The sequence below is a fragment of the Cebus imitator genome, unplaced genomic scaffold, assembly GCF_001604975.1.
Source record: "Cebus imitator isolate Cc_AM_T3 unplaced genomic scaffold, Cebus_imitator-1.0 Scaffold221, whole genome shotgun sequence".
NCBI classification, from domain to species: domain Eukaryota; kingdom Metazoa; phylum Chordata; class Mammalia; order Primates; family Cebidae; genus Cebus; species Cebus imitator.
The window spans coordinates 1,269,049-1,296,863 of record NW_016107536.1 but is presented as its reverse complement, the minus strand read 5'-3'; the positions used below and the strand labels follow the sequence as shown (position 1 = coordinate 1,296,863).

Below are 27,815 nucleotides of genomic sequence, written 5' to 3'. Positions count from 1 at the left end.
AAGGGGTCTCTGTGATTTCTGTGTTCGAAACAGCTAATTTCTGGTGGGGGTGTGGGAATAGCAACAGGGAAGAGGAGAGGGAGGGATAGAAGTGACCGATCATGTCTCGGGGCTGATTGCCTGTGCCAGGTAGAACCTCAGTACTTACGGCACTGTCTGCTGACTCCACACGGGTGAAGAGATAGCGTCTGAGGAACGTGATGATGGTAGTAATCACCGCCTTGGCAGGGTGCGTTCCAGGTGGGCTGTCACCAAGGCAGGGATAAAAGGGAGCCAGAGGAGGCAGAAGGGCTCTGGGGTGGGAGCAGAGAGAGTGTCAACCAGGTGTGTCAGCAGGTCCAGGCAGCCGGGCAGGAGCAGAGGGGCTGAGCCAACCAGCCCTCCCCCAACCAAGCCCTTTTGTCCGCTCTCCTCTCCCCGCTCCCTCTTTCCCCTCTTCCCTCCCCTGTCTCCCCTCTTTGTCGAGACCTGCTCTGGAAAGGGGTTGATTACATGCCTCCAACATAAAAGGGAAACCATGGCAAGAGCTGGATAAACCACACTGGTGCCCCTCTCCCAGGCTGGGTGGTGATTTGGATGAAAGACTGAGCCTTGATTGAGAGGAGTGAAATGCATGCTGGGAGCCCCGCCCTCCTCAACAGAGGGAGTGGTGACTCGTAGGAGTGACTTCCTGGCACTTCCATGAGGCCCTGCCTCCTCTGTCCCCTCAGTCCCCTCAGGGGCCTCTGAAGAGCACAGAGGTGACCACACCATTATACGTGTGGCTCCAGGACGCACCTGGACAGCGCCACGTCCCCCTCCTCCGACAATCAGCCCACCACCCCTCAAACTCCCCCATACCCTCCTTGCCCCTGTGTGTGACTCGATGGCCACAGCCTTCCCACAGCCTCAGCCTGAGCCTCTGAGCTTTCCTTCTGTGTCATCCAGAATACCAGATCCTACTGTTTTGGAATTCCTCTACTCTGCGGTTTAAAGCAGAGGAATCAAGTTCATACCAAAGCAATTAAAACAGAGCGAGCAGGCCTTACATCATATTTTCCCTTGGTTTCTTTCTTCCCTTTGGGGCCAGCTGACTGCCTGCCCACCGCCGGCTGGGGCGAGGTTATTTGACACTCCGCCTCCGTGAAGCTTAGGTCATGGATGGTCACTCTGTGGGAAGACAGCTTGGGAAGGGAGGTCGGGGAGCAGGAGGCCGCCGTTCTACAGAAAACAGAGGCTGGAGCCGGCAGCTGTACTTGTTTTGTTCTGTTTGGGTTTTTTTTTTTTTAAAGCAAGGATAATAGTTCCTGTGGCCAATGGATATTTTCCCCTTTTTCCTTCTCCCCATACTGCGGGGGTTAGTGCAGTCCCTGGGGTCTGTACATCTGGGTTCTGTCCCAGCACCCGCCACCCCCCGCCTGCCATTGCCAGCCCCAAGGTACAGTTGGTGGAGAGGCAGGATCTTGTATGTCATCATCCCCCTCAAGGTAGCTGGTAGATGTGAATGCTTAAAAAGGTCCCCTCCACCCAGGCCTGCCTCACCCCGGCCAGCAGTGGTAGGGCGAAGGCAGTTATGGGCTGAGGACAACACAGGGCCCAGGGCAGGCGATGACTCTGATCTGACATGACACGCCCAGATGGCTGCACAGTCTTCCTCACTCCCTCTGTGTGCAGTGGAATGAGCAGCAGCAGCAGCTGAGAGCCTCACAGGCTTCTGAGCCTCCTCCGAAACACACGTGTATACATGCAGCACGCATGCAGGTAAGCCTGCATGTACACACGTGCAGAGAGACAGACACAAACCTGGATGTGTGGACAGCTGGCGTCAAGCGGCCCAGCTCCCATCTTGTAAGACATGATCCACTGTGGCCAGGACGTAGAGTGTCTTATTCCTCCCTAACTCAGGGAACTCACAAGGAGATGAAAGCTTCCAGACTGTCAGCGAGCATGAGGGGTGTTTCAATGCTCATTCTCCACCCTCTCTGCATTGCTGGCTGGGCTGCATCTTCTGGAGACAGGCCAATTTAGACTTGGAGTCATATCGGGGGTGGCTGGGCATGCCTCCAGCCCTGGAAAAACCAGTATGGGGCTCCCATCGCCTACAGCCTCCATTCTCTGAGTCATGGCTCTATGAGGGTTGGCTTTCCAGCTCCGTCTTCCCATTCTCCGGTCTGCTCCCTCCTGCCTCTAACTGGTGTGCATAGCAGAATCGTTCCAGTGCCCGCCTAGTACCGTGGAGTCTCTGCAGGCCTAGACTGTGGCGCTGTGTTATAAGCAAGGTTGATCGAAACTTGCTTAGAAGCAACCTTGATGCCGGGTGCGGTGGCTCACATCTGTAATCCCAGCACTTTGGGAAGCCAAGGCAGGCGGATCACTTGAGGGCAGGAGTTTGAGACCAGCCTGGCCAACATAATGAAACCCTATCTCTACCAAAAATATAAAAAATTAGCCAGGTGTGGTAGTGCATGCCTGTAATCCCAGCTACTCCGGAAGCTGAGGCAGGAGAATCCCTTGAACCTGGGAGGCGAAAGTTCCAGTGAGCTGAGATTATGCCACTGCACCCCAGCCTGGATGACAGGAACGAGACTCCATTCCAAAAAAAAAAAATTATTCCTTGTTATAAGGAATAATTATGATCCGTTTGGAATCTGCAGACTTCGGGGGTGGGCGCTTCTTTCTGTAGCTCTAAAGCATGAAACTCTGGAGTTTGTGGGGGAAGTGCTGATGAAAGGATACTTGTGCCATGAATAGGTTGCGGTGATGAGTGATTGATGGTCCCCAATGGGCTTCCCAGAGGACCAGGACAGAAGCTCCATGCAAGGGCTGCAAAGGGAGCTTGGACCAGAGCTGACTCTGTAGAGGAAGCTCCCACACCCGCGACACACACACCCATCCATACATCAAGCACAGTGGCAGCTCCCAGACTGAGTGCCTGGCCTGGGAACAGGGTGGTGGGGAAGGGATGGGGAGTAGACAGTGGTCTCCCGCTGAATGTGCATCAGCGTCTGTACTCAGCAGGACTGTGTGTCTCTTCAGCAACCCCTGGTGCGACTGAGAGGCGGCGCCAGCATCGGGGAGGGCCGCGTGGAGGTGCTCAAAAACGGAGAATGGGGGACCGTCTGCGACGACAAGTGGGACCTGGTGTCGGCCAGTGTGGTCTGCAGAGAGCTGGGCTTTGGGAGTGCCAAAGAGGCAGTCACTGGCTCCCGACTGGGACAAGGTAAGGACTGGGGAGGCTGGAGGGGCCTCTCTTCCCGGGAGCAAGGTGCTGTGCGCCCAGCCTGGCTGCCGTGAGCTCTCCGCGATCCTCACTTGCGGTCCTCCTCTTAGCAGCTGCTTGGGAAAGAATCCCAGGCCTCTCCCTAGACAGCCGAAAGGGGCCTTGGAGAACACTGAGATCCTATTTTACGGATTTGGAAGCTGAGACCCAAAGAATGAAGTAAACGTCCAAGGTGAGATAACATATTCTCGGCCAGTGAATACTCCATCGTGAGTCTCAACTCCTAACCCAGTGCTCTCCGCTGCCCCACCAAAAAAGCTGGGGTTCTCAGACCCCTCCTCCAGGAGAGGGCCTCCAAGTTCACCAGATTGAGCCACTCTGTACAACAGAAGGACCAAATGCCATGTTACTTGTCCTCCCTGGAGCAGCCCTGCAAACATCCCCTCCCTGACAGCAGAGAAAGGGAACAAGACCACCCCCGGATGTCCTCAGACTAATTGAGAAAGGGCCTGCTTTTTATTAACTGTCCTGAACAAATCTTTCATGTGAGCAAAAAAACAGAAGTAAAGGAGGCTTTCAAGTGGGTCCCTTGGTGGAAAGTGATGTTGGAACCAGAAGATGACCCAGAAGAGGCCACTTCTCCTCCCCAGCCAGCCGCACGAAAACCACTTATCCTCGTGAGCCTCGGTCATTCAGCAGGAGGAGTTTTCAACCCAAACAGACTGGGCATCCTGGGAGTGCCCAGCCCTCACTGGGACAACTGTGACTTGAGCGAGAGGAGTCATAGTCATTTCCTGGAATGTTTTCAGCCTTGACCAGCAGGGAGGCCGCCACAGACCATGGGCCGCTGTGGCTGGGAAGGGATGGGTAGGAAGCAGAATGGGCTGCAGGCGAGGGGTGGGGTGGCCTGTCCAGTGGGGAGGGGATGTTTCCATAGTGTCAGATGTCGGGCCATCACCCCACAGAAAGGAATGTGGTGAGGTCACTGATCATAGCCTGGAGGAAATGATAGTCACCACTAGCCCAGGGCCTGACACCACATTCAGTGGTTTTCTGTGTGAGACTCCAGAATCCTGCATTGAACTTTACCTCCAACTGAGTCAAAGACCATGGAGCTTTCCCCCTTCTAGAAGTGGAGCTCATCTGTCTAGGGCCATTGGCTGATTGTTTCTTCAGCCTACCCAGGCCCTAGGCTGCAGTGGGTCAGCTCTTACAGGGTCTGCTGACATTGGAAGGAGGCCTGCATTCCAGTGGCCGAGAGAGAGAGTCCTGGAATCATGGACAGCACTGCTGGAGATACCTCGGGTCCTCGAGTCCAAGAGATGAGAAGAACAAATCTGAGGTCATGCCAACCATTGCCGGCAGAGAAAGACCGAAACCCAAGCCTTCTAACTCTCAGATGCTTCTTCCTTGTACCCACCTTGGCCCAGTCCTGTTCTCATTCGGAATGTCTCTCTGTCTCTGTTCTCCCGTCCATGCAAGCTTCCAGGTGTGCACTGAAGTTTGGGGGGCTGGGGTACACTGAGTCACATCGTGCCACCTGGCAGCATCCACTGGGCCATTTAACAGGGCTCCTTCCCTGGGCACGGTGAGCTCCTCAGGATCCCCTGGATCTTTTTTGAGACAGAGTCTCACTCAGTCACCCAGTGCAGTGGTGTTGATCCCAGCTCACTGCAACCTCCACCTCCCGAGTACGAGCGATTCTCCTGCCTCAGCCTCCTGAGTAGCCTGGGATTACAGGTGTGCACCACCACACCCTGGCAGTTTTTGTATTTTTAGTAGAGACGGGGTTTCACCATGTTGGCCAGGCTGGTCTCGAACTGCTGACCTCAAGTGATCCACCCACCTCGGCCTCCCAAAGTGCTGGGATTTAGACGTCAGCTACTGCACCTGGCCTCCCTGGATCTTGACTTTCCCTGCAGTTATTTACTGATTGGCCGACGTGTGATTTCATGCTCTCCCAGGGCCTCCAGGACAAAGACCACTCATTCTGAGGAATAAACAGGCCCTCGATGACATGAACATTCCATTTATCATGGGTGTGTGCTGTGTGACCTAATTATTTCACTGCCCAGAGCAGCCAGAGGTTTCCAGGGACCTGCAGAACGCTGGGAAAAAGAGGCATTTGGCATTTGGATGCTGTCCTTGAAAGAACCAGTGGATGATTGATCATCTCCTGTCATGCTGGGCGGGGTCAACTCCAGTAGGCAGAAAGGGAAAACTACCACGTTTAATGTCAAGTCACAGAGCAGACAGGGTCAGCCCCTTGATCCTGACTCTCGCTGCTGATGGGTTCAGTGACTGCACCCTCGGCCAGGAGGCGTGAAAAGGCAATGACTGAGAGGCAGGCAATCTGAGTCCTCCTCCCCTGCCCGGCCACCTGCTTGCTTGGTGACCTTGATCGAGTTTCTGGGCCTCAGATTCTTCACTGTGGAATGAGGTGGCCGGACACATGGTGCCTGCACACAGTGCCTGACTGGCTCCAACCTCAGCAGCATAGATATGAGGTCCTGGTCAGGCTCTGCACTCTAACTCAGGACCCCACCCACATCGGGACCCCAAGTGCCTGTTGGTGTCCCCACCTCCCTGCAAGGCTTCGTGCCTCATGAGGGGAGCACCTGTATCTTTATCTCTGTGTCCTTAGTACCCAGTCTGCCAGCACGCAGCACTCCAGAGATGTTCATGTCAAAAGAAAGAATGAATGAATGTGTTCCCCTTGAATAAGTAGGGTCAGCAGTACAGATACTTGGTGAAGAAGTTCTAATCCTGGACCAGTGCTGTCTGATAAACAGAATAGGACTCGAGCCTATAATTCTGAGAGTTTGAGAAGCAGAAGTGGGAGAATCACTTGAGCCTGGGAGTTCAAGACCAGCCTGGCTAACATAGACCCCCCCCCACAAATGTTTTATTTTTTTTTTGTGACCGAGTCTCACTCTGTCGCCCAGGCTGGAGTGCAGTGGCGTGATCTCAGCTTATTGCTGAGCCTCCCAGATTCAAGCAATTCTCCTGCCTCAGCCTCACGAGTAGCTGGGACTACAGGCATGTGCCACCACACCTGGCTAAGTTTTTATATTTTTAGTAGAAATGGGGTGTCACCATGTTAGCCAGGATAGTCTCAGTCTCCTGACCTTGTGATCTACCTGCCTTGGCCTCCCAAAGTGTTGGAATTATAGGCGTGAGCCACCACTCCCGGCTCTACAAAAATTTTTTAAAAATTAGCCAGGCATGGTGGCACACACCTATGGTTCCAGCTACTCAGAAGGCTGCAGAGGATCGCTAGAGCCTGTGAGGTGGAGGCTGCAGTGAACCGTGATCGCACCACTGCACTCTAGCCTGAGCGACACAGCGAGACTCTGTCTCTCAAAAAGAAAAGAAGCAGAACAGGAACCACATATGTACGTAACTTCGCATTTTTTAGCAGCCACAATTTAAAAAAGATGACTTTTTTAATAATGTATTTTCTTTAAACCAGTGTATCCAAAATATTATTTCAACATGTATTCAATATGAATGCTATTAATGAGATCATTTGTATATTTGGTGCTAAGCGTTTGAAATCCGTACGTATTTTACACCTACAGACATCTTAGTGTGTCTACATTTCTGAGTACTCACTCATTGGCCTGGATTCATGGAAGCCATAACACGGCTCCACTCAGAAGTGTAGACAAAGTGGCTGGCTACATTTCAAGTGCCCAATAGCCACATGTGGCTGGTGGTTCCCATGCTGGAGGGGGCAGCTCCAGATGGGTGGCTTTAAAACCACGCATCTTGGGCACGCAATCCCCAAGAAGGAATGCATGTGACAGGATCCGTCACACATGCAAAACTCTAGCAAAAGCTTTGTAAACAAGAGCTTAGCTTTACAACACGCAGAACCCATGATGTGTCCTATTCTGTTCTCTTGTGCTTCCTACAATCTGATTGTAACCAGCTTAGCTGATGGTTCAGCCTACCCATTGGCCTGGACACACGGAAACCATAACACAGCTGCAAGATGTTAGACGCGGCTTTTCCACTGCACCCTAATTCTGCCTCAAGCCTGTGGTCACCTAGAGCAGGGGAAGAACACAGCCAACGTGGAGATGAGGAAGGCACCGTGAGAAGGAACAATTCAGGGTGCTCCAGAACCCCGGAGTAGGTGACAGCCGCAGGCCAAGGATGCAGAATGCAAATCCCAGGTCAGCAGAAGCCATAGACACCATGGGCACGCTGAAGCCAGATGCTCAGTCCAGTGTCCTTCAGAGCCTCTTCCACCTGCCCAACCCCCGGAACTCAGTGGGGCAGGAAGAGGGTGAGCCACGCTGGGCCTCCTCCTCCGTGCCCTTCCCTGGATGCACCATGAGTACGCGAGCTTCAGGAGGGTGGCCCTGCCCCCCTGGGGCCTCCTCCTGATGTCTGAGAGCCACACAAGTCTACATGGAAGTTCAGCCAGGAGACTGACCATTTGAGTCTGAAGCATGCTGGGCGCTTAAGTCGGCTTTTCCTGCCCTGTCCACTCTTGAGCTGTCGTCTTAGCAATCACACACATTGGCTGAGTGCTCTTCAGCCTGGATCCTGGAATGGAGAATCATTTATTCCAAAAATACTCTGCTGTCCAGGAGCTCACATCAACTGGGAGAAATAAGAAAAACCTAAGAAATAACTTACACAAAACAAATAGACGATATAGAAGACATAATACTAAAAATACCGACCATTTACTGAGTCCCTAGTCACTTGACATACTTGACATATTCTTCATTCCCCATAATCTCATCCTGGGCCAGGTGCAGGGGTGGCTCCCGCCTGTAATCCCAGCACTTTGGGAGGCCGAGCTGGGCAGATCACTTGAGGTCAGGAGTTAGAGACCAGTGTGGCCAACGTGGTGAAACCCTGTCTCTACTGAAAATAGAAAAATTAGCTGGGTGTGGTGGTACCCGCCTGTAGTCCTAGCCATTTGTGGGGGCCGAGGCAGGAAAATCGCTTGAACCCGGAAGGCAGAGGTTGCAGTGAGCTGAGATCGCGCCATTGTACTCCAGCCTGGGCAACACAGCAAGACTTCGTCTCAAAAAAAAAAAAAAAAATCCTGACCCGGCAAAACACACATTATAATTAATTGCCCTTTTAACAGATGAGGAAGGTGGAACTAAAGTTTTTATCACTCTTTAAGGATTCCCCACTCCCTAATCTTCAACCTCAAGCTGAATTCAGTCTCAGGCTGCCTGCCCAGTTCATGGCCGCTTGAGCAAGACACGTAAAAAGCAAAAGTTCAGAGGTCTTTCTAGCTGTACCATGAAGGAGGACAGAGTTGAGGTTTTCCTTCAAGGCAGGCTTCTCCTTAGATGGAGGCAGAAAGAGGTCAGTCCAGGAGGCAGGAGACAGCGAGGGCTTCCCTCGAAGGAGGAGAGCTCGGGCGTTTGGACCAGATCAGCCCAGCTGCTTCCTAGACAGAACTTTCTGCTCTTACTCAACATAGGGTTTTCTCTCCTGACTCCCCTGAATAAGCATCAGAAACTTGGCGAGACCATGCCCAGCGGTCAGCCTGCCTGGTTTGAATCCTGGCTCCCCATTGGGTTAGAGACTTAATCTTTGGTCTTCTGATTCCTTATTTTAGGGGGTTGCTGGATGACTGAGTGAGTTCATACAGGCAGTGTGTACTGTATGTAGTGTGTAGTGTGTAGGACAGAATCTGGCACATAATAAGTGCTTGATAAATATCAGCTACCAGCCCCATCACCCCATCATCATCCTCACAGTCACCAGACGAGCCCCCGATCCGATTGGGTCTGAGGTCCCAGGCTGTCGCCTGTCTGTGCCCATGGGCCGTGGCCCTGGCTTGCTTCCTGGGCTCTGACGAGGATCGGTGTCTTGTCACAACCTTCCCACGCTCATCCCTCGGTGCTTCCTGCTACCATCACTGATGCATTTCTATGCATTTTATAAAATTCCAAGGAATCGATAGCATCATCATTTATGAATTTCCAGGGAAACAGAAACTTGGCTCTTGCCTGCTAATACGGGTTGATCTAGAAGTTGGTTTTTGCCCTCAGTAAGCCTTGATACCAGCTGTCTCCAGAACCCCCAGCAGGGCCGAGGGCCCTCCTTTGAGCCCCAGAGGACCTGTCGTGACCATCATCTTTGTTGCTGACGTCATACCACAAGCTTTTGTGTAAGTTCTGCCCCCCTCAGGAACCAGGAGCACTTTGGGGCAGGAGCCTGCCTCGCCCATCTTTGAATCCTCAGCACCTAGCAGGGAGGTGGAGAGTAATGGGCGTGGTATCTGTGTCTGTCACCAGCTCCTGAGTACTGGACTGTGCTCTGATTTTCCTGCACTCCATCCATACCTTTATTTTTAAAATCCCTTTTTCTAACTCAGTCCAATTTGTACATGCCATCTGTTTCCTGCAGGGACCCTGATAAATACAGCAATAGTCGTCCCTTTGAGATTCATAAATGCATAGAATATTAAAGTCGGGAAGGAAACTTACACAGCTTCTAGTCGAATTCCTTTGGACTAGCAAAGGATGATAGAATACTGGTATTCAGAGAGGCTAAGTGATCTGGCCAAGGTCACACAGCAAATTAGTAGCAAACTTTATTTGCTTTTACGGGGTAAGTGAATCCCAAGAGAGCTGGCTCTGTTCTCTCTGGGGAGAAAAGGCTTGGGTCATTGAGCTGATTACGAGAGGCAGTGAAGGGCGTTCTGAGGATGGGAAGGGCATGCTCTTACTGTACAGGACTTTCTTGCCAATCCAGAAAGTTTCCTTTCAAAGCTTTCATAGCACATGCTCATTCTCCCTCTACAGGGATCGGACCCATCCACCTCAACGAGATCCAGTGCACGGGCAATGAGAAGTCCATCATAGACTGCAAGTTCAACGCCGAGTCTCAGGGCTGCAACCATGAGGAGGATGCTGGTGTGAGATGCAACATCCCTGCCATGGGCTTGCAGAAAAAGGTGAGGGGGCTGGCCACCTAGAGGGGACGGTAACTGAGGCTGCAGAAAGCATAGACACAGAGCTCCGGGATGAACCAGAAGTGATCAGGCGCTGCTGCGAGTACCGCTGCTGACATTGCCACTTGACATTTGCGGTGTTCAGTTCCCCTCTGAACCTCAGGCCTGGCCCTGGCCTGGCAGCAGGCCCAAGCCCCTGTGTGCAGCCTGAGCTGGAAAGGCCCTGCCTCCCTACATGTTAATATCTAAGTTGAGTTACCTCACCTCTGCCCCACCATCTTCAAACACAGGCATGGGTCCAGCTAGCCACAACCTTATCAAAGCCAGCTGGAGGTGTTCTGTTTTCTCTGTTCAGAAAAACACTGGGCCGCCACACACTTTGCTCCCCTCTTTAAGACCTTATGCTCCTGCCACCCAGAACCAAAGGAGCAGGATAAAGGGAAATGTCTGGGCGGTTTTAAAGAGACTTTGAGAAGGACTGACCTTCCCTGGCATCCTCCTTGGGCAAGGAGGTGGAGAGGATGAGGACAGAGGCTCCTGGCTGACCACGAGGTCCCTTAGGCTCCATTGTCACTGGTGGGGTCAGACCCTGCTCACCAGAAAGCTGCGTGGTTTCCAGGACGCTGGCGCCTGTTTGGGGCCCTGGAATTGGCCAGCTGTGTTCTGTGTCAAGTTAGAACTGCCTGCCAGCTACACTGTGCCCTCCAGTCTTCTCTAGAAAACTAGAAAAGCCCCCCAATGCATGAAGTGTCCAGATTCCTTGCAGAACAGTCAAACCCTTCTCCCTGTCATGGAGGCCACCCCAGGCCTGGCCCGCCTTGGAGAACCACGGCAACGTTTTGGAGCCTTGGGAGGTGTCCTTGGTGACCACATGTTTTCCTGGCCCCAGAGGCAACAAGGTAGCCACATTCTGCAGCCAGAGCCTCTGAGGGTTGCCTTGGCTTTAGACCTAGAACAGGAATGCTGCTCTGGCTCAGGCAGGAGATGACGGAGGGCAGGGAAGGGCTGGAGGGAAGTGGATGCACTGGAGAGAGATGAGCGATAAAACCCACAGGCGAAGACTTTTGACGGGATGTGAGACAAGAGAGTGGCAGATGTCAACAACTCCTCCGTTTCTGGCTTTAATAACAGCAGATTCAGGATCCCAGCAAACTATGACGTATGGGCCAAACCCATTCCTCCTCCTGGTTTTCTGTTTATTCATTTGTTTTTTGAGACAGGGTCTTGCTCTGTTGCCCAAGCTGGAGTGCAGTGGTATGATGATAGCTCACTGCAACCTCAAACTTCTGGGCTCAAGGGATCCCCCCACCTTGGCCTCCCAAGTAGGTGGGACTACAGGTGTGCACCACCATGCCTGGCTCATTTTTAAATTTGTTTTTTGTAGAGATGGGGTCTTGCTGTGTTGCGCAGGCTGTTCTCAAACTCCTGGGCTCAAGTGATCCTCCCACCTCAGCCCCCTGCAGTGCTGGGATTACAGGCATAAGCCACCATACCCAGCATGTTTTTTAAAATGAAGTGGTATTGGAACGTGGCCACACCCAGTCATTTAGGGTAAAGAAAAAAGGCAAGTTCAGATGTGTGATCTCTGAGATGCCATGTGCTGTTGTCAGACAGGCAGCTGGTTAGGTGGGTCTCAGAGAAGCCAGCAGGGGGTCCATGGGACAAGATGCTAGCAATCACCTGAACCTGCCAGTAAGGGGGCGTGGCAAAGAGAAAAGGGCCCAGGCAGGAGTCTTGGGGTTTCCAACATGTCGAGGTCCTGAGAGCACATCCTCCCAAAGAGCAGCCCCCACTGATAGGCTCCTGGGCAGCAGAGTCAGCTTCTGCTTTGGTGCTCAGTGGAGTCACTGGACTTCCTCAGCTGCTTAGGGTGCCTGGGGTAGGGACCTCGCTCTAAGACCGTGCTAGGCACGGTGCTGCCACCAGGGGGCTCCCAAGGGTGCTGCTGAATCTGTGTGTGCCTCTGGAACCTCGTGGACACCCTGCCATCACTGGGACAGATGTCGGCATAGTGGGGAAGCCCTCCGTCCCTCTTGGTGACCGTCGCCTTCCTTTCTGTCTGCAGTTGCGCCTGAACGGGGGCCGCAATCCCTATGAGGGCCGAGTGGAGGTGCTGGTGGAGAGAAACGGGTCCCTTGTGTGGGGGATGGTATGCGGCCAGAACTGGGGCATCGTGGAGGCCATGGTGGTCTGCCGCCAGCTGGGCCTGGGATTTGCCAGCAACGCCTTTCAGGTGAGAAGCTCCAGCCTCAGACCCCGCACTCCCCACCCTCCCCTGCCCCGTGCAGTCTGACCACACTGTCCTCAATCAGCCCTCCCTCCCACGTACCTTCCCCAGTCATGCAGGAAAGACAGAACACGGTGCCCTGGAAGGACTCAGAGGCGGGGATTCTCGCCCCAGCCACAGCGCCGCTCCTAACAGGCCTGAGTCCTCCCTCGGGCAGGTCACTCCCACCTCTGCCTCGATTTCTCGGCTACAGAATGAGGGGCTGGACTCTGCTTTTCATGCTCCACTCCTGCTCTGCACACTGGGGTTCACCCCAGGCTCAAGGCTGATCCTGGGGCATCCTGATGTGCCTTGTGCAGAAGGAAGCAACTCAGTCCTTCAACGAGGTGGTGACCCCCAGCCCAAGGCTCACCCTTCCCTAATGCTTTAGCTTGCTCGCTTGGAAGCCCACTCTGGTCTGAACACCGTTCCCTGCTGACATCTCTGCCTAACGCATTCTCCCACTGACAAGCTAGGAAATCTCCAAGCCTTGTCACATTAGCTGCACTTCCTCCCCGGCCCCTTCTCCAAAGAGAGGGTGACTCAGCTGAGAACAGTTGAGCTCTAGTCCTCGTTCCCACCCTCCCACCTGCATCACAAAGCAGCAACAAAAGAGGAGGCCCGGTTCTAATCCTGATGCATTCCCACCAGCCAGCTGTGTAATGGTCTGGGGCAAAGCAGCCCCTTTCCCTGCCTCAGCTGTCCTCCCTGTGATACGGAATTAAGAATCCCAAGTCCTTAGTATCCTGGCTTTAAACACATCCATTAAGCAGCTTACAGAACAGGAAGATGCTTGGAGACCCTCTTGTGGTGGTGTTAATCCTGACTCCAGCTCTCCTTCCCCAGTGGCCCTTGTTGGGTCCCAAGAAAGGGGTTTAGGGAGAGAAGAGGAGGATTCCCGCATCCTTACTGAGCCTGACTGTCTCCCATGAGCTGGATGGGTCCCAGGTTGCTCTGATGGGAGGTGCTGAGCCCTGAGCAGAAGCTGCCCGGGGTCTCCTGCCCTGTGGCTCCTCATTCCAGCATCCAGTAGGGACAGGCCTTTGAAACAGCTGTCCACACCCTCTGGGAGCTCGGGTTCCCCAGGCAACGCAGTGTTTCTGCTAATCTTTTTATGACAAGCCAGGGCACTCCCTAAATCTCCAGAGAGAGTGGAAAAACAGTGCCACATGTCAAGAAAGTCTTTGTCCAGATACTTTGTTCCCTGTCAGCTCATTCCTAAGACACCTGGGCCTCAACTGGGGTCATGAAATAGGCCTGGGGCTGATGTCTGTACCATATCTGCCACTCATTACGAGCCCTGTCCCTTCTCAAGTCCCCAGTTTTTTCATCTGGAGGATGGGGATGGGTATTGGTCAAAATACCCATTGGTCAAAAAGAGAAACAGAACCAATAGGTTGGATGAATGTGTATTTGTGTGTGTGTGCACGCACACACACACCAATATATATTTATGCAAATATATTCCACCAAAATATATTTATATGTGTGTGTATAGCTACACACACACACACACACACACACACACACACACACACAGCATAAATATATTTCTTTTAAGGAATTGCCTCATCCAGTGATGGGGTTGGCAAGGCTGAAGTCTGCAGGGTAGACCAGCAGGCTGGAAGCATTGGGTGTTGCAGTCTGAAGTCTGTGGTCAGAATGGTCTCTTACTTGGGGGGCTCCAGGTATTATTTACCCCTTAAAATCTTCAACTGATAGGATGAGAATCCGCAATATTATGGAGGGTAATCTGCCTTACTCAGAGATTACAATGTTAATCTCAGCTAAAAACAGCCTCACAGAAACATCTAGAAGAGTATTTGACCAAATATCTGGGTACTGTAGCTTAGCCAAGTTGACACATACTATGAACCATCACAGGAGAGTTTAGATGAGATAGTAATATTTCCAAGGCCTTTCCTATCCTGATGGTCTCTCTCTGATAATCCCAAGAAGACTTCTCTGAGCTCTAATCCTGCCTCATCCTCCAAGCCTGAGAGACCCAAGGAACACAGAACCTGTGTTCTCATCCCATTTCTGTACCTGATGGCCCCATTCTGCTCCTCATTTTTCTCTGCTGGAAACTACTCTGAAGTGTGAGTAAATCCTAACAGTATTTTGAAGCCCCATAGAGCAAAGGGGCCAAATAAATCCCAGCATCCAAAGCCTCGGATCTCCTCAGCCTCTGTGTAGAACTGCTCTATGAAATGCTCTTTAAACTGGGGAAACGTCTAAATTCAGAACTTCATCTTTGTAACATGTCTAACGATTGACATGTGCAAATAGATTTTTTCCCTCCCATCCTTTCCAGTCAATCAGTAGCATCTTCCTGGAGCACGGTGTTGAGAAGGATTCAGAGATCCCATTTGGGCTTAGAGGAGAGGGTGCTGTGATTGATTAGCCGTGCCTGCCTTGGCTCAGGACCAGGGAGTGGGCAACCTGAGCTGTGCGCACCTGCCATTCCTGATAAGGAGCCCTGTAGTGTTTGACCACAACTTTAGCCCTACTTCCTGGAAGCAGAGAGTGACAGAGTCCAAGTGCCAGGGTCAGGAGACCTGGATTCCCACTCTGCCACCAACTGTGCAGCTTGGGCAGGGCACTCTGTGCCCCAGCTATCTCCATTCATAAAATGGGGTCATGAAATGGGATTTTTGTGAGGCTGCAAGTTATTAGGACATGAGAAAGTGACAGTTCAAGGTGACGTACCCACCATTTGTTTTGTTGGTTCATCCAGGAGACCTGGTATTGGCACGGAGATGTCTACGCCAACAAAGTGGTGATGAGCGGAGTGAAGTGCTCGGGAACGGAGCTGTCCCTGGCGCACTGCCGCCACGACGGGGAGGACGTGGCCTGCCCCCAGGGCGGGGTGCAGTACGGGGCCGGAGTCGCCTGCTCAGAAAGTGAGAACTCTGGGGGTCACACCTCACCCTCCCCACCGGGCTCCCGAGGGGACCACAGTCACATCAGTTATTCCTTGAGAGACTCTAAAGCCTTGCTGTGAGCCAAGCAATAGAAGGTGGAATGAAATACTAATTGAGAAAAAGTCGGGGTGGGAGGGATGACCGCCGCCCCAACCACAGATCGCTGCCTATGACGTAGTGGGGAGGAGAGCGGGAGTGAGGGGCTGCAGGCTGCAAGCCCTGTGTTCAGTCAAGGACCACTGCGACTTCAGTGACCCAGGGCAGACGACATGACTGGAAGCGCCTCCATTATGCCAGTTAAATGAGGATGATGACAGCTTCCATGTGTGTTGGCTTCCTCCCTCCCCCTTCTCTGTAGGGCAGTTCCTATTTCAGACCCTGGAGGTCACTTAGCTGCCTGGTAGCTCGCTGGGAGTCCTGGAGAGACTGGTCCCATAGAAGGGAATGCCAGCCAGGATTCAGAATGACCCACTTCCTGAGGCCTCCCTCCCACGCCGAGAGGAGTAGTAGACAACCCTGTGGAATGCTGTCCTCCTCAGCCCAAGCCCTGCCCTCCTTTTCCTGGCCTTATGATAAAACCCACATGTAGCCATCTTCATTGGGAGGCACGGGTACTGGCCAGAGAACTTGAGACCAGGCCCTGCCTTCTTGGCTGATCATGGCAAAGCATGTCAGCCTCTGTGGTCTACAGTTGTTGTTTTCCCTAGAAGTTAGAAATCAAGTGTGACAATGAATGTATGCAACTGCTTGGTAAACAAAGACGCACTGTCATTCTGCCATCATGGAGAATGCGGGCTTGAACTCAGCCCAGCAGGTGCGTCTCCTACCCACCCACCCCCTTTTTTTTATTGAGATGGAGTCTCACTCTGTCACCCAGGCTGGAGTGCAATGGCGTAATCTCGGTTCACTGCAGCCTCTGCCTCCTGGGTTCAAGTAATTCTCTGCCTCAGGCTCCTGAGTAACTGGGATTACAGGCGCTCGCCACCATGCCTGGCTAATTTTTGTATTTTTAGTAGCGACAGGGTTTCACCATGTTGGCCAGGCTGGTCTTGAACTCTTGACTTCATGATCCACCCGCCTCAGCCTCCCAAAGTGCTGGGATTACAGGCGTGAGCCACCGGCGCCTGGCCCATTAACCCCTTGCCCACCAACCCCTTTTAGACTGACTGGCATCTCCTAGCCCTCGCAAAGCAGGAGCTCAGGGCAAGCTTCTCTGGGCAGACATCACAAGCTATCACATCCTGTGTGTGAGGAGAGATGGCGAGATCACCACCTTACCAGCTCCCCAGAGGAGGGCATCCCAGCAGAGAGGAATAGCCACACCCTTGTCAGGGGCCTTTTATTTATCAATTTATTTATATGTGTAATATCCCATCTTTTCCTGAAGGAAATTAAGATAATACAATATAAACCTAAATACAATTCAAGATAGCATAAAATAAAAATAGATGAAAGATAGACAGCTAGTAGCAAAATGGTTGTGGCTTAAAATGGAGCCAGGGAGAGGTTAATTTAAAAAATGCATACTGGGGTTTCTATACATTTATTATGAGTAGGTCATTAATTTCACAGCGAGCTTCCAGCAGCCAGAGGAAAGAGAAAACTGGTCATTAATATAACTTACAGTACCTGTGAGACGGAAACAAACCCATGAGTCAAGAGAAGCCCACAACTCTGAATTAAGAGATCAAAGGGAGGCCAGGAGCGATGGCTCAAGCCTGTAATCCCAGCACTTTGGGAGGCCAAGGCAGGTGGATCACGAGGTCAAGAGATAGAGACCATCCTGGTCAACATGGTGAAACCCCGTCTCTACTAAAACTACAAAAAATTAGCTGGGCATGGTGGCGCGTGCCTGTAATCCCAGCTACTCAGGAGGCTGAGGCAGGAGAATTGCCTGAACCCAGGAGGCGGGGAGGTTGCCATGAGCCGAGATCATGCCATTGCACTCCAGCCTGGGTAACAAGAGCGAAACTCCGTCTCAAAAAAAAAAAAAAAAAAAAAAAAACCCCCAAAAAAAAAAAAAAAAAAAAAAGAGAGATCAAAGGGAATTGCTTTCTGAGGACTGAGATTTATGAGATGAACGATGTCCTCATATCCTCATGGAAGATCCAAACATGAGTTTCATGGGGTGATTCCTCAGAATGCTCCACAGGTCAGGCTGAAGTGTCACTAGGAGTGTGTCTGCAGTGGGGCAGTAGCCTTTGGGGCCAGGAACACAGCTCTTGGCTGGTCTGGCTAAATGCATGTTAGAGCTTTCAGGGAAATAAAGTAATTCTTCAGGCAACCCTTCCTGATATCTTACTCTCACCCCACCAATTGCATATACTGGAAATCTCCACATCCTCCTGATTCTCCCTCCTGCCTACCATCCCCACGTCCAGTCCCTCTTGATTTTTACCTCTCAGTATGTTCTCAGCCTCCTCTGTCTTCCCACATCCCTGTTGCTGCCCGTGTCCAGATGACCACCTTCCACGCAGCATCACTGCAAAAGAGGTCCCCACAGTGACACGTGCCCCTGCGGTGGCTTCCCCTCCTCTCCTTTCCCCAAAGCCAGAGCCAAGACCACCTGCCACTTAAATCCCACCCAAGGTCCCACCGCACTTCAGCGACTAGGGGCTCAGACAGGGCTCATGTTGTCCAGCCCCCTCCCAGGCTACCCCCATCCGTCCTCAGCGTCTGCACCACACTGGCTCTGACCCTCCCTTGTACCGCAGGGGCCTGGCACAGGCTGGTTTTTTGGTCTGAAGCCTCCCCCAACCTCATCCTTAGTATATTTCCTCTAATCCGCACTCATCCTTCAGAGAACAACTAAAACACAGCTTCTCCCAAAGCAGCCTTCCTGACCACCCACCTGACAGGCTCCTCCTGTTACAATTCCCATCATGCCCCACATTTCTCCTGCCAGCTCTTGTTGCAGTAGTAATTATTATGGGCTTAATATGTCTCCCTCTTGCTAGAGTCTGGGGTAGTTCCACATCTGGCTTGCTCAGCTCCGTTCAGAGAGCCCAGCATGGTGCATCGTAATACTTGAGCCATGGGTAGGTGGAAGGAGGCCACTTAGGCGCTCTGCTGCCTGCTGGATGCAAAGGAGGCCAAGTCCCAACCCATGGCAGGTGTTGAGGGTACAGGTCCCAGGCTACCAGCTAAGCACAAACCATGGCACATTAACAGATCCCTCTCCTCATGAGCTGGAGGGCAGGCCCAAGTGGAGACTCCCGTGCTTAGCTCAGAGGTATTCAGAGGAACTGTCTACTAATAAGAGACTCACACAACACCCTCATAAAAACAAGCATGTGCAGAATTCTTGGTGTAGGGCAATGCTGCGTCCTGGCGTAGCCTCCGTGAAGTAATACTTGTCAATCAACAGGAGCCTCCTGACTTACGGCTTCCATGCCCTACCCCACATGCCATCTGTGTGCCCTTTCTCTGCCCTTCGGTTCCACAACCAATTCTTGTGAATGGATCTGCTCTGTAGAGGATGCCAGCTCTGCCAGGTGCCAGTGAGCTCACAGCATTTACTGAGAACCCGCTGAGCTCTGCCACAGCCTGTAAGCCTAGTGGGGAGGAGGGGGAGAAGGGAGACAGAGCTCCCTCCAGGTGCTGGTGAACTTGAGAGAAGCAAAACTCACAGACTATGCTTGCTTGAAATTTATAAGCAGTTCTGCCAAGCAGTCTAGGGGCAAAAAAATTACAAGCAGCTGGTGAAAATAAAAGATGGCAGGATCTTGTGATCACTAATTCATATATGGCATTTTTCTGTGTACTAGAAATGTTCACTGAAAGAGCCCCCCCTTTTTTTTTTTTGAGACAGGCTCTTGCTCTGTCGCCCAGGCTGGAGTGCAGTGGCATGATCTTGGCTCACTGCAGCCTCCACCTCCCGGGTTCAAGCGATTCTCCTGCCTCAGCCTCCCAAGTAGCTGGGATTACAGGCACCCATCACCATACCTGGCTGATTTTTGTATTTCTAGTAGACACGGGGTTTTACCATATTGGCCAGGCTGGTCTCAAACTCCTGACCTTGTCACCTGCCCACCTCAGCCTCCCAAAGTGCTGGGATTACAGGTGTCAGCCACCGCCCCCAGCTGAAAGCACACTCTTAAGGGTAAAGCCTACAGCTAATCCTTTTGCAAAGAAGCTAAGCCTCCTAATATAATTGTTTAGTAAACACAGATTGTAGCCATCAGTCATTTTTTTAACACCTGCTCTGTGCAGTGCACTAATTGAGTAAATCAAGCATTTAAAAGACAGGCACCTGGGGCAAACTGGTCTGGCAGCAGTGTGTGCGGTGGAACCTGCAAAAACCCGCGAGAAGGCAGTTTGGCAAGAGGAATCAGAGACTTAAAAAGAGACGGTCCTTTCTCCTAGCAGTTTCACTTGTAGAAATGTATTCTCAAGAAAAAAATAAGTTATATGCACAGATTTACTACCGGGTGTTTATCACGGCTTATAACAAAAATTCCAAGCAACCAGTGTATCTAAAATTATGAGAGCTAGGAATTAAATATGTAGCCATGAAGTGAATGTGCTGTAATGGATATATGTCAGCGTGAAAATATGTTAAGATGTATTTTAAGGGGAACAGTATTAGCACATCATATATCTACATACAATATTATACATGTTCATTCCCAGAAGAAGCAGATTAAGGCATTAGAGGTGTTCTCTCTGGGTAGCACAATCACATCGTTATTGTTTTTTTTGCATTTTATTATGGAAAATTTGAAGACACTTGAAAGTAGAATAATAGAATCAACTGCCATGTGCTCATCACTCTCATTCAGTGCTTCCCAGGAGCTGGGTCTGTTGACCATGGTCTGTGCTTAGCTGGTAGCCTGGGACCAGGTGAGTGAGATGTCAAGATCGCGCTCATCTGCACCCATAACTGAGGAGTTGTCAAAGAGGACTCAGAGCAGAGGGAGAGAGTAACTTAAGGTCTTGCTAAACAAGAAGGTAATAGCAGCCCTTGAGCCATTCCTGAAGGTGACGGCAGGCAGGAGAGGGGTTTGTCACAGCTCAAGAATCAGAACCCTTGGGAATGGGGTCTCTCGTCTTGCTGACTGGCGTGCCGTCCTCCCCAGCTGCCCCGGACCTGGTCCTCAACGCGGAGATGGTGCAGCAGACCACTTACCTGGAGGACCGGCCAATGTTCATGCTGCAGTGCGCCATGGAGGAGAACTGCCTCTCAGCCTCGGCCGCGCAGACCAACCCCACCACGGGCTACCGCCGGCTCCTGCGCTTCTCCTCCCAGATCCACAACAACGGCCAGTCCGACTTCCGGCCCAAGAACGGCCGCCACGCGTGGATCTGGCATGACTGTCACAGGTAGGCCCGGCCCACCACCCTCCCCACTAAGCTGCCCGGCAGACATCCTGCCGGCCCCAGATGGTTCAGAGTCGCCAGGATCACTTAGAGCCAAGAGGCTGCATGGCCCACAGAAAGGTTCCTCCTAAGGGGGGCTTGGGTCTGCCACACTGGCTGTCACATTTCCCGAAGGCATTCTCCACTCCAAGTTCCCTTGGCCTGCCGCCGTTCTTCCTGCCCCCAGTGTTTCTAACGTCAGGAAACACACTTTGAGTGCCCATACCCTCCTCATTGACCTTCAGCCCACGGTTTCTAAGTGTCCACAGGTTTGTGTCAGGTACTCTAGGCTCTGTGGTTGTTGGACTCGAGTTCCTTTAGAAATATTCCCAGCCTGTAATCCCTGAACTTTGGGAGACAGAGGCGGGTGGATCACTTGAGGTCAGGAGTTCGAGACCATCCAGGCCAACATGGTGAAACCCTGTCTCTACTGAAGTAGAAAAAATTAGCTGGGTGTGGTGGCACACGCCTGTAATCCCAGCTACTGGGGAGGCTGAGGCAGGGGAATCGCTTGAACCTGGGAGGTGGAGGTTGCAGTGAGTGTAGATCGTGCCACCCCACTCTAGCCTGGGTGACAGAGCAAGACTCTGTCTCAAAATATATGTGTGTATATATATATTCCACATACTGGTATGTATTTTAAATACCTCTAGGAAGACAGTGGATGTGGAAACTGCAGTCTGGGCCCAGGAGTCCTGAGACCTGGTCTCTAAACACAGCTGTGCCTCTAGCCAGCTGCATGATGTTGGCTCAGCTGGGCCGTGTTGCCTGGGACCTCGCCTGTCCCTTCCAGCTCTGTCAGTTTGTAGACCTGATCCCAGTGCTACAAATCCCAGGCAAGGACAGAACAGGGTGAAATCCTACAGCCAGCCCCGGCTGGAGCCACCACAGCCATATGCTCATCCTCTCCCCTTTCCTCTGTTTGTTTCCCCTTTCTTTGCGTGGCCTCTTAATCTAATCCAGAATCTGTTGTCTCTGCCTGTCCAGGGATTTTCTTGCTCAGACCTGAGCTGGGTGGGTAGAGGGAAGAAAAGCAGGTATGCTCTTGGAAAGGAAGGGAGCAAGCCCTCTGCCACTTAATACAGCAGGAAGCCCCCTTTGGGGCTGCAGACTGTGACCTAGTCATTGCCCTTCTCCACACTCAGAAGGCCCATCTGTACAACCGAGGCTTGGCACTACATCCCTGCTTCTCAAAGTCAGGTCCACGGACTGGCGGTATCGGCCACCACGTGAAAGCCTGGGAGCTCCTCAATCCCAGGGCACACTGCAGACCTATGCATCAGCATCTGCATTTAGCAGGACTCTCAAGTGGCCGTGTGCACACTGAAGTCTGAGAAGCCCTCGTCTAGATGATGTTAGGCTCTGTGGCAACTCTGGAATGTGGCCATCACTGTTACGGGCAGAACTAACATGTCCTGGCCCCTTCTAAGTGTCAGGCCCAGTGAAACCTCGTTTTCTTAGGGAAGGACACAGAGGTTGGGAGTTGTCTCTTGCCCAAGATAACGCTAGGAGTTGCGGAGAGCAGGGATCGGACCTGTCTGACTCCAAAGCACATACCCTTTTCTCTTTTCTCTGCTGACTCTGCATCAGAAATCTATCGTTGGCTTTTTTTTTTTTTTTTTTTCTCATATCGGAACTGATGAACTAGTCACATTCAAATCAGTTTGGGATAGAGTTGTTCTAGTCTCACAAGAAAGGACTATGGTAGAATTCAGTGAACATTCTGAATGTCCTAATTAGCCCAAAAAGGTGTGGTTTTTTGTCTTTTGTCTTTTGTTTTTTTGAGACGGAGTTTTGCTCTTGTCACCCAGGCTGGAGTGCAATGCCATGATCTCGGCTCCCTGCAACCTCTGCCTCCTGGGTTCAAGTGATCTCCTCTCTCAGTCTCCCAAGTAGCTGGGATTACAGGCACATGCCATTATGCCCGGCTAATTTTTGTATTTTTTGGAGAGATGGGGTTTTATCATATTGGTCAGGCCGGTCTTGAACTCCTGACCTCAGGTGATCTGCCCACCTCGGCCTCCCAAAGTGCTGAGATTACAGGTGTGAGCCACTGCATTCAGCCGAAGGTGCAGTCTTTATAGAGAAGCACGCCAGTCTTCTTCAGGGTGTAAGTCAGAGTAAAGCTATGACGATATGGGTGCTTGGCTCCCTTCAGGGAATGTGTGGGTGGAACCCCTGGGCAGGTGGGGCTGTCGCTGCCTATGGGTCTATAAGCAGAAGATAATTGCATCTCAGCCCTGCATATGGCGGCCCACCCAGAGATTACATGGTAGGAACCTCCCTGTGCTATATACTTACTCTCCAAGGATCCGTCTCCTCCAAGAATAGGCACATGGTGACATCCTGGAAATGTTCTTCTGATCTGGCCCTGGGGACTGTGGCTCCCTGCCCCCGCCACATACCGCTTTTCCTGTGGTCTGTTTTATTTCTTTGCTTACAGATATTCCAGTCAATGGCTTGGGAGGGGAAGGAAGGACATGCTGAGCACATGTACCTTCTGCTCTCCCCGTCCTGGTCCATAGCTGAGAAACGATGACCATAAGATCCTAGGGCCCTTAAGGGGGGTCCCTTGAGCACCAGGTGACTTCGCCAGGTGCCGTGGGAGGAACGGGATTCCAGGCCTCAAACCCCTATTGGTTTCCTTTGGGAAGCTGATGAGAGCTGGCTTGTCCTCTCCTCAAAACAAATATTTCTAGAAGTTTAATAGCCCATGTCAGCAGATTTGCAGACACACCGAAGGCCATCTGGAGCCTGGCTTGAGAACCCTGGCTCAAATTGGTGGAAATGGGGAAAAAATGCTGTTTCCAGTTTAACTGATGCTGCCTCGAGGAGGAGGGCTCTTTTCTTGGAAAGTCCTTGGCTGAAACACCAAGATTGGCCACGTTGGAAGTTTGCACGGCAACCAGACCTGGAGGAAGGTGCCCCCGGAGTTGTTCTGTCTCATGTGCACTGCACCCTGGCCGATGCTCTCCATGCAGTCCCTCTCCTGCCACTTGTGGGGACGCCCCCGCTCGACTGGCATGATGTGCCACAGCTCTGACAGGGGACAGAGCACTGGGCACAGATGCACACCAGGCTGCACAGGCTGAGGGGCTTGGCCATCCCACCTCAGAGGAGCCCCAGGAGAGCAGCTAGGAGTTGGAGAAGCAGGGGGAGTGGGCTCCAGCTCAGATGACAGTCCTCCGGGTCAGGGATGGCATGGCTGCAAAGAGGAGAGACTCCCTTCCCTCCACCCGGCTTGCCACATGTGTGGTGCAGCTTCCTGGGAGGCTCAAAGCCCACAGATGTGATGTGGCCCCTGGGAGCCCATCTGAGACCCGCATCGTATCTGTGGGGCTTGCTGCTGCCAAGGGGCTGCCTGGCACGGGGTGATGGCAGGTGGAGCAGGCAGAAGGGCCTCTGCCTTCCCAGCAGCTCCTCCCGGGATGGAAGTACCCCCAGTGTTCTCTGAAAAGAGGACAGGAGGGTTGCCCCACTATCGCAGAGCACCTCCAGGACTGTCCATTCCAGATGCCCCAGGGGCACATGGCTGCAGTGGGAAAACATGTAGAGTACAAGCGTCTCCTCTACAAGGGGCACCAAGGCTGACTGCGAGTGGTGACCCAGGATAGCAAAGAACATACCTGCGTCTCCCATCTTCCTCTGATCCAGCTTTAACTGCCATTTGTTTTGCATCTAACACCTCCTCCCTTGGCAAGTGCCATGTCTTAAAACACTGAGCTCTGGGCTAGGCGCAGTGGCTCACACCTATAATTACAGTGCTTTGGGGGCTAAGGCAGGCAGATCACGAGGTCAGGAGATCATGACCTTCCTGGCTAACACGGTGAAACCCTGTCTTTACTAAAAATACAAAAAATTAGCTGGGTGGGCGCCTGTAACCCCAGCTACTCAGGAGGCTGAGGCAGAAGAATCGCTTGAACCTGGGAGGCGGAGTTTGCAGTGAGCTGAGATCGCACCACTGCACTCCAGCCTGGGCAACAAAGCAAGACTCTCTCTCAAAAAAAAAAAAAAATTTTTTTTTTGCCAGGCACGGTGGCGCACGCCTATAGTCCTAGCTCCTCGACAGGCTGAGGCAGGAGAATCGCTAGAACCTGGGAGGCAGAGGTTGCAGTGACCCAAGATCATACCACTGCACCCCAGCCTGGGTGACAGAATGAGACTCCATCTCAAGAAAAACAATACAAAAAACCACTGAGCTCTGGGGTCTCACTGTAGAAAGCTGTGCCTCCTTTTGTCGAGATCAAGTGACCTCCACCAAGCGTCAGGCTCTCTCCCCTTAGCGTCTGGATTTTCCTTCCAAGTCCAAGCTTCCCTAACTGTACCCCAGGGATCCAGGCCACTCCTAGACGCCACAGCAGCTCAGCCTGGGAAGAGGAGGAATACCTTCCTCGACAGACTCGCTGCCCATCTTCCCAGAGTCCTCTGTATTTCCTGGGGTGTATGGGTGGGTAGTGCTGGTGGTGGGGGGTACTCTAGGCTCTAATCCAGGCAGCTGGGAAAAAGATGCAGCCCCAGGGAGGGGTGACCGCATACACCCGAGAGGCAGAGCGGAGATGCCGAGGACAGAAGCCAGGGAAAACTGGGAGGCCACGAAACCAGCTGCTCCTCTCTGAGTGTTTGCAGGGGAAAAAATGAAGCTGGGGAAGGCTTAAATCAAGTCTGCAGGAAGCAGAGGAGCGGGACAGCGTCAGCCTTACAAGAGTCTGTCTGTGCACTCCGTCTGAATTCTGTTTAGACAACGGAGCAGTAACCTATTTCTCTTCAGTCTTTCCAGCTGGTAAACATGGTCACATAAGCCCCTCTCTGAGCGATGCAGACATTTTTTAGGCAGTGAGTCAGACCTCATGTCTCTTCTTGCTCCTTCAAGAAGCCAAAATAGACTTTTTCAAAGTCGTCACTTCAACAGCCACAAAATGCCTCCTTGTGAACGTTCTCAGTGGACCCTGGGCTCCGTGTCATTTTACCCAGAAACATAAGCGACTGAGGGAAGCCCAACTTAGCAACTCCCGATATTTTTAGCACAGGCAAATGCAGGAGGAAGGGAAAAGAGCCTCGAATTTCCTCCCAGGAAGCCTGTCCTGTTCCCGTTCATTGCTGTCTTCCCCGTGCGCTCACGGCCATACACAGCAGAGGGAACCTGAGGCCAAACGCAACCTGCGGAAGTGTAGGCGCAGTGGGAGACGTGATAAAACTCCTGCTGCTGTTACTGCTGCGATGGGAATGTCACAAGCAAGGGGGCAGGTATGTCAAGTCCTCAGCACTCATCTGCTACCAGCCTTGCATTAGGTATTTGACACCATTCACCTTATTCAGTTCAGCAGCTCTGAGAGCGAGAATGGATAAAGCCACCCTCCCCTCTTTGCCAAAGAGGAAGCGCAGATCCGGGGACTCTGCCCTCATGACTTGGCATCTTGTTCCTCAGTTTCCCCCATTTTCCAAATGTCCCTGTAATGGCGGAGACAAGCGTGTAGGAACTGTTGGACGATGCAGGTTGGAATTGGGCTGAGACAACCTGCTCCCTTCAGCCCTGGGCCTGGGCCGTGCAGGCTCTGCGAAGGCCCGCAGCCACAGGCGACAGCCCCGTTTCCCTTGTTTATTCTGAACCAAGGGCTTTTCTAAACCAAGCGCATCGCATTGTGTTCCAAGGCTGCATCTGTTCTCAATTCCTCCCGAGGGAAGAGAGGGAGCGTCGTTATGTAAACTAGCGGCAAGGGACTTGGAGCCTGCCTGCACAAGCTCTCCCGGCAGAACTCCCTTCCGGAACCCCAGGGACGTGCCTCCCTTTGCCACTGCAGCGTGCCCCCGAGGATGAGTCAGTGTCTCCTTCCCAGAAGGCCTCCCAGCTGTCCTTCTGCTGCTTCTTGCTCTATTTGTGCAACGTGAGGAGCACAGACTCGCTGCGCACCTCCCAGGGCTGGAGGCAAAGCTGCAGGCCCTTACTGACCGGGTCTGAAGCACAGGCGCAACGCTAGGGCACCTGCATGTCCTGTGCAAGGCACACGTTCTGCTCCTTTCTGTCTCTCCCCCTTAATCACGCCTCCTTCCCTTTTTTTGTTGTTTTCTCCCTACCATATTCCATTTCAAAAGACACCAAAATGTGGGGTTTTTTAATTAGTCCAAAGAAAGTGCATCAACCATGAAGGGGCAGTGAGAGCCAGTTGCACGCTTATTAAAAACAACAGCTGACCAGGCGCGGTGGCTCACGTGTGTAATCCCAGCACTTTGGGAGGCCGAGACGGGTAGATCACAAGGTCAGGAGATTGAGACCATCCTGGCTAACACAGTGAAACCCTGTCTCTACTAAAAATACAAAAAATTGGCCAGGCATGGTGGTGGGCACCTGTAATTCCAGCTACTCGGGAGGCTAAGGCAGAAGAATTGCTTGAACCCAGGAGGTGGAGGTTGCGGTGAGTCGAGATCGTGCCATTACACTCCAGCCTGACGACAGTGAGACTTGGTCTCAAAAAAAAAAAAAAAACTGCTGGAGCTCCTATGCTTATCGTATGCAGTGCTGGCTAATCCACTCACCTTCCCGGTGCCCACAGCACCCCATGTGTTATGACAGTCATTCCCGTTCAGTGGAGGAGAGGACAGGACGGAGGCTTAGCAAGGGGGGGCGGCTGTCTGACTCCAGAGCCCTGAAGCTGTCTCTGAAGCACCCGCTTCCCTTTCCTCAGGCCCCTGTCATCCACTCCTCTCCCTACCCGGCCCCTTCTCGTCCCCTAGAAGTTTTCCCAGAGGCAAACTGCCAGCCAGGCCTCTGCTTGCAAGCAGCAGTTGCTCCAGAAACTGACCTCCAGGCCATCTCTCTCTCTCTGCAGGCACTACCACAGCATGGAGGTGTTCACCCACTACGACCTGCTCAACCTCAACGGCACCAAGGTGGCAGAGGGCCACAAGGCCAGCTTCTGCTTGGAGGACACAGAGTGTGAAGGAGGTATCTATGGGTGGAATGGGGAGATGGGAGGCTTCAGAGAGACTCCAGTGCCCCCACCTCCACGATCACCTGGCTGGAGCCCAGGCCTGGTGCTCACCCTATGTCACTCTGACCACTACCACCATTTCCTACCTGGACTTTCCTTAACTATAGTGAGGCACTGGGAGCATGGACACAACCTGGTTCCAGGG

At 52.4% G+C, this 27,815-nt stretch overlaps 1 protein-coding gene across 1 annotated transcript in view; it reads left to right on the top strand.

Moving 5' to 3' along the window:
- Positions 1 to 27,815, top strand: part of LOXL2 (lysyl oxidase like 2) — a 92,960-nt gene that overhangs the window by 59,113 nt on the left and 6,032 nt on the right. Inside the window, exons 6-11 of the mRNA XM_017549740.2 lie at positions 3,016 to 3,199; positions 9,988 to 10,139; positions 12,202 to 12,369; positions 15,140 to 15,305; positions 20,405 to 20,648; positions 27,509 to 27,624. Coding sequence (XP_017405229.1) covers positions 3,016 to 3,199; positions 9,988 to 10,139; positions 12,202 to 12,369; positions 15,140 to 15,305; positions 20,405 to 20,648; positions 27,509 to 27,624 — 1,030 coding nt within the window. The remainder of the gene's footprint in view (positions 1 to 3,015; positions 3,200 to 9,987; positions 10,140 to 12,201; positions 12,370 to 15,139; positions 15,306 to 20,404; positions 20,649 to 27,508; positions 27,625 to 27,815) is intronic.